At 32.1% G+C, this 10,558-nt stretch overlaps 1 protein-coding gene and 1 pseudogene across 1 annotated transcript; both read left to right on the top strand.

The window, feature by feature from the left end:
• The first annotated feature begins 942 nt into the window (after positions 1–942).
• LOC145157030 (chaperonin CPN60-like 2, mitochondrial) lies at positions 943–2,361 on the top strand. Its single transcript, XM_079076187.1, has 5 exons — positions 943–1,016; positions 1,174–1,299; positions 1,702–1,875; positions 1,939–2,038; positions 2,169–2,361. The coding sequence occupies exons 2-5, from the start codon at positions 1,246–1,248 to the stop codon at positions 2,339–2,341; spliced, it is 501 nt and encodes a 166-aa protein (XP_078932313.1). The 5' UTR covers positions 943–1,016; positions 1,174–1,245; the 3' UTR covers positions 2,342–2,361.
• A 1,378-nt stretch (positions 2,362–3,739) lies between these two features.
• Positions 3,740–4,288, top strand: LOC145158552 (secreted RxLR effector protein 161 pseudogene; annotated as a pseudogene).
• The last annotated feature ends 6,270 nt before the right edge of the window (positions 4,289–10,558 follow it).

The following is a 10,558-nucleotide window of genomic DNA, read 5'->3' as shown; positions in this document are numbered from 1 at the left end:
CTAAATATTCTCTTATGTAGGTGTTTGAGCCTTCAATACAAAAAAGAAGATTATCATACGTGAAACACGAGCATTTAGTTGTGGACATACTAAAACATCTACAGGAGCACACTGCGGATAAGATAATCAATGAAGATGGTTCAGCAAATCTAGCAACTATAAAAGGGTTGGTTTCTTGTTTCTTGTTTCTTGTTCCTTTTCATATTATCTATATATGCTTTATTTGTACTTATGTTTCCTGTTGGATAAAAACTAAGAAGAAGCATTGCATTATACATGCAATCTATTTTCCAAGATTGATCAAGATGGTGACAGCTACATATCTGTTCCTGAACTAAAAGCAATTCTACAGGATATTAAGTTAAGGAAATTAACTTGGAGCAAGGATAGAACATTGGAAGAAATAATGAAAGAATTTGATACACATGGTGATAGTAAAGTAACTATGGACAAATTCCATGTAACTAAATGGTGTTCTTGATACATTAAAAGAATTCCATGTAAGTTATTTTTTTTTTTTTTTTAACGCTATAATGAGAACTCTCATTTGTGTCTTCCTATTTTCAGGTGCCACCTGTCATTATTCACAAAGTTTTTGCTCAAGTTTACTCTTACATTGATGCGCAACTCTTCAACAGGTAACTGGAGATTCTAACCATGCTAAACTAGTTACATATCATATATGATTATATAATCTTTTGGATTATAAATTTTTAATATGGAACCTCAGCCTTCTTATGCATAAAGAGTGTTGTACACTTGGGAATGGTGAGTATGTGAAATCAGGGTTATCTAAATTAGAAGCTTGGTGTACTAAGGCAACTGCAGATGTACTAATTAATTTAGTTTTTTTTCTTATTTAAATATTGGTTGAAATGAGTTGGTAGGTCTAACTACTTATTGACTCAGTATGCAGACTCAACATCGGATGAACTTCAACGTGTAAGACGGGCAGTTAGATTTCTGGTATGAAGAAATCAATAGTGCCCCCCCAGAAGTAAGGATAGATCTACCAGGTTTAGTTTAACTTTAATTACTTAATTACTCATATTTATTTATTATTTTTTACTCTTTTTTTTTAATACTTTGGGTGCTATTTGGTGAATCATTGTTAGGCATGTGCTATATCAACTGATGAAAAATATATTAATTTATATCTCCATGATTATACAGGTACGATTGGTGAAAAATAGGGACAACAATGAAATCGAGGGTTTTGCATTAATTTATAGCATTCAGCCATCCATGGAATCCATTCGCGACTCTCTTGCTGAGGAGTTGGTTAAATTGATAGAGGAGGTAGAGTTTCCTTTTGTTCATTCTGTTATACATTTTTGATGGTAAATGTCTATATTACCCTTTGATCTCATATGCTTTTTTTGGTGCAGTGTGAAAAATTATGGTCAAAAGTGTCTATGCTTCCTGGCTTAAAAGCAGAACTAGAAAAAATGTTAAAAACTATTAAATGGTGATTGGAGATAAAATCGACTTGTGTGGATTTCTATAAAAAAAATGTTAAAAACTAATCATTTTTTGTTTTGAAAATTCATATTTATGCATCATAAGAAAAAAAATCCAAACTAATTACTGTTCCAGTATTCCTCTATGCTATTAATAACTACCTTAAAAAATCCAAACTAATTATTATGATTTTTTTTACTAAACCTTGTATTTAGGATTTAATTTGTGTGTTTGTACTAGGTTATTGTTTCTCTTGATGATACGATCATTCTACATGGTGGTGGTGATAAGAAGCAAATTGAAGAAAGATGTGAGGAATTAAGGTCAACCATTGAGAACAGTTCTGCCATGTTTGAAAAAGAGAAAACACAAGAGAGATTATCAAAGTTGTCAGGAGGTGTTGCAGTCTTTAAGGTATATTTTAAACCACTTGGTTATTTTTTTAATTTTATTTATTAAAAATAAAATATAATCCAGGTTGGAGGGGCTAGTAAGGCGGAAGTTGGAGAAAGAAAAGATAGGGTTACAGATGCTCTTAATGCTACAAGGGCATTTGTACAAGAAGGAATAGTTTTAGGTAAGTTCTTTTTTTTTATATCATTATTTTTTTATAAAACATATGAGATACAAAAACCCTTAAGGTTTGCTTTCCGGTATCCAGTTTCCAGACTGTTTTATCTCATTATTTTTTTTATAAAACATATTAGATACAAACGCGGATCAAAAAAGAAGAGCGAAAATTGTCAAAAATGCCCTTAAGGTTTGCTTTCCAGTATCCAGTTTCCAAACAGTTTTTTATACTTTTGAGTTTTTTCTTATGTTTATTGAATTTGGGCATCTAGGCACCAACATGCACAATAGTCTCAAATGTTGGTGGTGATGTATCTAGAGATAGTAAAGTAAAAGGTGACAATGGTCAAAGTCAAACTCTGCCTATGTGTCAAGCAACATGCCACTATTATTATTTATTGAGTAAATTACAATTTTTTCCTTCTGATATTTCAAAAGTTATGGTTTTCATCTAGATATTTCGTTATTATAGTTTTGTTGCAAGGTTTTGTCCTTGGTACTGACAGTGTTGCAATGCTTTCATGTTAAGTAACTTGCTTACTAGCCAATTTACCCATGTAGTGTAAGCTATAGGTGACAAAGGAGCAGTTGAAACAGGTTATTGTTGATGCATACAACCATCACCTATTGAAACTATTCCCATTTGTATAAGTTTTTCATCTAATTATACTGTGTGTAAGTTTTTCACCTAATTATACTGTGTGAAAGTTACACACAATTCTAAGACTTCAAATTTTATCATTTTAAAATTATTTATTTAGCTTCTCTACCTAATTTTGTACAAACATGTGTGTATATGTATCCTTTTCATACCATGAAGCCTTTGATCATCCTGTTACATGTAAGTTTTTAAAGTCAATTGTTTCTCATTCGTCCATTTAAATTGGATTTGTCACTATCTAACTTCTTATAGTCACTGATTGGTTGCTTTTTATATATGCTTAAATCTTAACAACTATCATGACAACCTTCAACATTAGTTTTGGATCGACACCTTCTAGCAGAAGATACCGTGTACATGTTCTTGTGCTGCTATCGTGGATTCAGGAACATCCTTGCTTACTTGTCCAACTGTATGTATCTCACGTGAAGCTTCTATTAGAAATATTAATCTCAGGGATTTCAAGTTTTTCATATTTCTTGTATCTAATTAGTTTGTAAATTTCTGTTACAACTTCTATTGATTTGTTTTATCTTTCCATGGAACGATTATTTGTATGACATTAAATTTTATGCAACAGATTGTATTTTTTGTATATGATATTTTATTTTCTATTATGAGACATTAATTGCAAATTTAATTTGAATATTAGTAAATCTATAAATAATATTTTTTTTAAACATTTAAAATTACGATACACAAAAATGTGTGTCATCTTCATTTTTGACATGACCTTTTTTGACAGGGGATTTAATGATACGCAATGCGAGTCGTAAATGCACGTCGTAAGGTTACGACATATAAATGCGCGCCGTCTTCCTTTATGACAGGGCTTTCCTTGATATGCATTGCGTGTCATAAATGAGCATCGTAATTGTGTGTCGTAATTGCGTGTCGTAAATGCGTGTCGTAAATAGACAACGCACAAAAGTGTGTCGTCTTTCGTTATAACAGGGCCTTCCTTGACACGTATTTGCGTGTCGTCTGAGCGTTTTACGACACGCATTGCGTGTCGTAAAAGGTTGTTTTTCTTGTAGTGTGTATGAAATGACCTATACTCGTCCTGATGTGTCTTATGCTTTGAGCATGGTTAGTCGATTTCAGGGAAATCCTGGCAGAGCCCATTGGATTGCGGTGAAGAATATTGTTAAGTATCTACGAAGAACGAAAGACATGTTCCTAGTTCTTGGCGGCAGTGATACGTTAAGAGTGAATGGTTATAGTGACTCCAACTTTCAAACAGACCGGGACAACTTTTGTTCGCAGTCTGGTTGGGTATTTTTACTGAATGGAGGAACAGTTACTTGGGAATGTTCCAAGCAAGACACAGTGGTTGATTCCGCATGTGAGTCTGAGTACATTGCAGTGAGTGAATCATCGAAGGAAACGGCTTGGCTGAAGAACTTTATCGGAGATCTCAGAGTCGTTCCAACTATTCAGGAGCCCATAGAACTGTTCTGTGATAATGAAGGCATGGTTGCTTTAACAAAAGAACCAAAGGATAATGGTAGATCCAAGAATATAGATAAAGTACCATTATATTCGACATCAGGTAGAACAAGGACACCTTCTGGTGAAGAGAGTATCATCATATGATAATGTTGCAGATCCTTTCACGAAGGCTCTGAGCAGAGTCAAACACTACGAGTATGCTAGGAGCATAGGCCTAAGAGACGATATTAGTTTTAGTAGCTAAGTGATATGTTTGAAACTTGTAACAAAATAAATGTAATTGATTTGGTGAATGAATAATAGAGAATTATTTATAAGTATCGTACCACCTTATTCAATTATTTATTCTTGTGTTTCTTTTTGCATGTTTACACTTCATGAGTAATTTGAATTATTCAAACTTCCACAGTCGTTCAAACTTCTGGAAGTAAGTAGTGAATTAAGATTGTCATGAATTGATTGTAGATTATCGATTGAGGTTAAGATATTACAATTTGAATTGCTACAATATTCATGAGTACTTTGAAAACAGGGATTTTAAATATTGGATAAACTCACGCTTAGAGATTACTTCATGAATCTTGTCACAAGTAATCATATGACGATAATATCTACTATTCTTAAAGTAGAGATATGTAGTTCATAGTTTACAAATCAGTTATGCATTGGTTTACTCAAACGCATCTCGTAACTAGATGTTATAAAGGGTACTTCTTTGTGTGATTTGATATGTAAATTGTATGAATACATAGTCAATGTAATTTGTTCCTTTTGCCCTATCAGGAAAAGCGATATCGTTGGGACCCTCGATGATTTGATGTTGACTATATAGGGCTGGGCCCAACCAGGACTAATTGATGTGTTCAATTTGAAGTCCACTAAAGTCTTTACAAATCGGGAAAATCGGGAAACAAAATTTTAGACAATGAGATTGATTCTGATCCATGTCTCGTGTTCATACGATATCTTGAAGAACGAAGGAATAGATGACCACTTATCTTCGGGCCAATAGCTGATTTGAATCAGAGTTTGGTAGTGGCTTTGGAAAGCACTCTTTGTTGTTTATTTCAAGGTCTATACTCGCAATTGTAGTTACAGACTTATCCAAGTGGGAGACTATTGGATTAATGTGTCTAAGCCAATAACTAAATTAATATATTATTGAATTAGAAGCAAATTCCTTTTTGGGTTGCCCTCAAAACTTGTATTTGGATAAAATGACTTGTGGAGGAAGAGGCTGAATTGCTAATTTATTATATGATTAATAAATTGGAATAAATAGTTTATAATATTTTATATTATTAGTATATTAATAAGAAATAATGATAATTAATTTGGAATTAATTGGAAATTAATTGGAATTGACTTTGGGTTTAATTGAATTAATTAAAACTACCGGGGCTATTTGGTTATTTATTAAAAGTTGAAGCAGGAAAGCTCTAGAACCCCATGGGATGGGGGTGGACGAAATTTGGCTAGGATAACCTAGAAATTTCGTTCATAGGGCCTAGGATAAGGACATAAGGTAGCTTGATTATTATATTAATTAATCTTGGCCTTATCCTGAAAACCTAGCTTTGGCCTCAAGTTTCCTTCAGCTATATAAAGACCACCCTGGCTCTCATTATTTTCTTCCACTTTTTTTAGCCTTCCTAGAGCTGAAATTTGCTCAAGCCTCCTCTCTCCTCAAGTCTTCTTGCTACTAGGGTTTTGGGTACAAATCATTAGAGACATCCATTCCTTTGGTGCTAGCTTTTCAAGATTTTGAAGAAGGATTCTACTTTGATTATTTGCAATAATAATCAATAGGTATGTAAACCTAATTTAATGTGAATTTTGATTTCATAGCCTCCATCCTAGGGTTTCTTGATATTCATAGTTATTTGTTATCAATAGAGAAAACATAGATCCTTTGTAGGTTGCATGTGAACTTAAGGTTTAAGTGTTTTTCTACCACATGTAAAATTTTTATAACCTAGAAAACCTATCAGATTCTTGTTCGAGGAAGGTTGATTCGAATGCATCTTCTTTGTTAAGTCGTTGAGAAATTTCATGGTTAGCAGTATGTTGGATGATGATTTGTTGCAGTTTCAATGGGTTTCTTGGGTTCCCCTAAAAGCAAATTGTTTCGTATGGTGCATGTTGCTGAAAAGAGTCCTTGTTGCCATGAATCTCATGGTGAGAGGGGTAACGTTATCTTCTCATAATTTCCCTTTTTGTTCTAAGATTAACGAGGATACTGAGTACCTTTAGTTTGGATTTCGCTTCTCTCGCACTGTTTGGAAGTGGTTGTACAAATGGTTGCTTATGCTACCTTCCCTTCCTGAGAGCTTATCTGACCTGATATTGAAGATGAGTTGTAACAGTATATCCAAGAAGTTTACATTGATGAAACTGGGTCATATCTAATCTATTATATGGATGATTATGAAAGCTCGAAATTCTTTTGTTTTTAAGAAATTGAGGGGCTCCCCTATGAAGATGGCATATGAGATTCAACTTATTTCATATAAATGGTTCAAACATCGTGTCAATCTTAATTTTATGAATTGGAATATGTGGTGTTGTTCTCCCATGTATGTTTGTAATAACTCTTTGTAATTTTCTCTAGCATCTTGCTAGTTTTATTTTATCCGCCGTTCTAAAAAAATCATATAAAATAATGACATGTAGAGTCTAGTAATTGTTTTTAGGAATATTTTTCTTTTGATTTTGATACTTGTTTTGATCTAATGAATAAAAATATGTATATAAACAACAAGTAGGGGGATATTTAACTTATCTTCAATTTCGATCTTACAAAACACGAAAACCTAATCAGAGAATTAAGAGATGTAAATCACAAAATGGGTTATGAAAAAAAAAGACGATTGATAATTGTGTGCATATATGTGTTTATTTCCCCACAAGTTAATAATATAATTAGGCCATCGGAATACCTTTAACGAAGGTGATTTATTGCCACCATAGCACCCCACCACTATAGTGAACACCACTCCGTATGATTGTGGTGCATCATGGTAGGGTGGAATGTGGTCACCACCACAGTTAACAACATCCAATCATCTTCTTTCTATCTTTATTTCTCTCTATCTCTCTACCTTTTAATTAATTAAAAATATATTTTCTATATAAATAATCAAAAAAATAAAAGGAATATAATGATGTGGAGTGACAAGTATTTTATAATGATATGGTTTAAGTGCGGTGATGAGGTGACAGTGAAACGACACCGCACAACAGTTGTATATACAAAGTGACCTAATGAAATCAAATTATTGAGTTCCAATTTTAGGAGTGAGAATCAAAAGGTTATGGGGTTGTTAAAATTAATCCCAAAAATACCCTTCTTTTTTTATTTGAAATACCCAAGACGCCATTTAATATGTTTGTATTTACAAAACCGCCACCTTGGATCTTATCCGTCATTTTTTAATCTAACTATTTCGTTCTCGGATTCTCAAAAAAATGAGTTATATATATATATATATATATATATATATATATATATATATATAGAGAGAGAGAGAGAGAGAGAGAGAGAGAGATTAAGCAAATTGCAGCTTGAAAAAAAAATACAAAAAACCTCTTATATTTTATTCATATTCATCTTCCTATCAATGTTAGATGTTGATACGTGTCACATTAAAAAATATAAGAAAATATTTAATTTCTCTATTTTTTAATATGCACATCCATATCCATATCTTAATAAATGAATCTTTTTTTTTGACACATGTCATTCCACAAACCATTTGCTATCAAAGTGAAATTCCAATTATACCCTCCATTCATTTATATTACCCCCAAAAAAATTATGTTTTTCCCGTTCAAAATATATCTCTCACCGGTTCCGATTCTATTCAAATTGATAATATAGCATCGCTTAAAATCAACAAATTCTTCAATAAATCATTAACGAGATCCCAAGAAATCAGGAAGCAAATCTAAAAATCGAATCGGATTGACTCTCGACTTCATATATACCTCGAACAATTTTTTTAATTACAAATACACCTCCGACGATCTCCATACTACTTGATTGATGATTTTCTTTTTTATGATCTCGCACGCTCATTTATACCCGATCTTACAAAATCGGTTAGTAACTTCATGGTTTTTGTTTCTAGTTTTGTTGATTTAGAATTAGGTTTTTTGTTATGCTCATTTTTCTCGCACAACATATAACAGGGCACACCAGTGGTGGGTTTCGGCTAACTAGCCACTCTAGCCCACTTCCTCCATCTTTTCCCTAACAATGATTGACCTTCTCAATGAGTCAATGTTCATCTCCAAATTCAGTTACTCCTAATTTTGACAGAATGGATTGTAATTTCCTATTTTCACATGGTTGCAATTTTTTTTTTTTTTTTTTGAATTTGTATATAGGAAAGAGATTATTTATAAATGTCTTAATTTGAGGATTGGAGTTAAAGTGTAGTTTAAGTGTCAACAAAAATGTTGAAATTTTGATGACGTTTTTAAGTTGCATAATTTTTATCATAATTTGCTAAGCTCTTTCAATCAATTGTTAAAGTTAAATTTTTATTGTGTTTTTAAGTAGCATAATTCTTATCATAATTTTTTTTATTGATAGGAAACACACTAATTTAATTGATTGAAGGCTCCATGTTGACGATGTTGAGGCATTGGAATATAATTTCTGTAAATTAGCTTGAAAGATTTGTTTCATCACTAACGAGTGTGTTTCATGTTATTCATATGACATCAGATACTTCTAGATGTTGCTTCTTTATTGGTATAATCTTCACACACCAATTCCTGCTATCAAGCTTTAGTTTTCGAAATAAAACCTAATCAAAAGACTCACCTAATAAAAAATGCAATAAAATCATTTTAACCAAGCATTTAGCCCTTTGGCTTTACTGTAAATCTCACCGTCACCCTCCTTTTCCTTTATACCTTTCATTTTTTTTTAATAAAAGACCATCATGACCTTTTAAAAATATCTATTTTCCAGGCTCTACACTTTTTAGTTTCCATTTTACAGATCGCCAACACAATATAATTACAACAGAAGTTCCTATTAGCACTAATAACCACAAAAAGACCATATTGACATCCACTTCTTTTATTTCCCAGACTATCCCATCTTTTAGATTAAACTTTCTTTCCAGTATATAAATCCCAAACTAACCACATTCCATTCATCTTATTCAAATTTCGGCTTAATATCATCATTAATCTTATCAACATCAATCCCCCCCCCCCCCCCCCCCCCCTTCTTCCTCACTTCTTTATCAATACCCATGTAACCATTCGTAAACTCAATAAGTTTAAGCCTGATATCTTCAAGAATAAAAAGAACCATTTTATTTTTGTCGTTACTTCCTCTCTTGGAAGGTCTGTGTGTGTTATAACAATATACTTTCTAAGTATAATGCTATAATTGGCATCATTTAGTTTTTAATCTTTCTTTTATTCCTCTCAAAATCTTATTTTTTATAATTATTTCGTTTGTGATGAAATATTGCAGTGTCATATTATATGTGGGCATTATTTGCTTCACTCCAATAAAGTTTTATGATATGGTTGTATTTTTTGTTAATCATATGTATATGCTCATTTAATTGAAAAAGGTTGAGAAAATTTTGGCTTCCAAGGTTAATTTAACTTAACCTACTAACTACCTATTAACAATTTCATGTGTCGGCTTCCTTGATTGTTTTATAGAACAAACAAATTTTTCGACGTTAAAATGCATCAGGTTCCTTGATTACTCCCAATTATAACAATGTACTTTCTATGTACACTGCTATAAATGGCATCACTTGGTTAATCTTTTTAATTTTTATGAAAAAATATATTTTTTAAAATTATTTTGTTTGTGACGAAAATGTTGCACATGGACCATTTCTTAAAAATTTCTCTTACATTTTTTTTTGTGATGAGAATGTTCTACGGTGATTAAATTATTTTTACAAAATGAAGCTACATAGCTTGGCCTTGAGTTTTTATTTGTTGCAGCTGAGTTTCATTCTTTGTGCTTATTCACTATTATCAAACTGCCTTATAAACCTTCCATGTGTAAAAATGGACAAAAATGACATTATTTATGCTTAGCTAATACTATCAAAATTGCATTTTGATGTGTGTAAGCACAAATAAACCTTTGGAAACAAACGAGTTTCATTTTTTTAAACAGGGACAACTGAGTTTCATTCTCAAATAGTCATGATTTTCAAGTTCTCACCAGTAAACACAAGGAACATTCAAATACTGAAGCTTATAACTACCATCTGCAAGAAGAATAGTGTGATGTAAGTGACTGTGTTCATATCTCCTTAGTATTTAGTATGTATTTTAATCAACGTGATATAGTTGCATCATATGTTGTTTTTTTTGCTAATTTTAATTAACTATGCCGATGTGGGCTTATGTTTATAGATTCCT

The sequence above is a fragment of the Lactuca virosa genome, chromosome 2 (assembly GCF_052849685.1).
Source record: "Lactuca virosa cultivar CGN04683 chromosome 2, Lactuca_virosa_CGN04683_v6, whole genome shotgun sequence".
NCBI classification, from domain to species: Eukaryota; Viridiplantae; Streptophyta; class Magnoliopsida; order Asterales; family Asteraceae; genus Lactuca; species Lactuca virosa.
The sequence above is the reverse complement of the archived record's forward strand: the minus strand, read 5'-3'. Positions and strand labels throughout refer to the sequence as shown.

Bases quoted from the DNA above. Each gene is read 5' to 3' on its own strand.
- LOC145157030 (XM_079076187.1), top strand. From the start codon at position 1,246: ATGGAATCCATTCGCGACTCTCTTGCTGAGGAGTTGGTTAAATTGATA. The intron at 1,300-1,701 runs GTAGAGTTTCCT...TGTTTGTACTAG, and splicing joins TGGTTAAATTGATAGAGGAG to GTTATTGTTTCTCTTGATGA. The intron at 2,039-2,168 runs GTAAGTTCTTTT...AAAACATATTAG, and splicing joins ACAAGAAGGAATAGTTTTAG to ATACAAACGCGGATCAAAAA.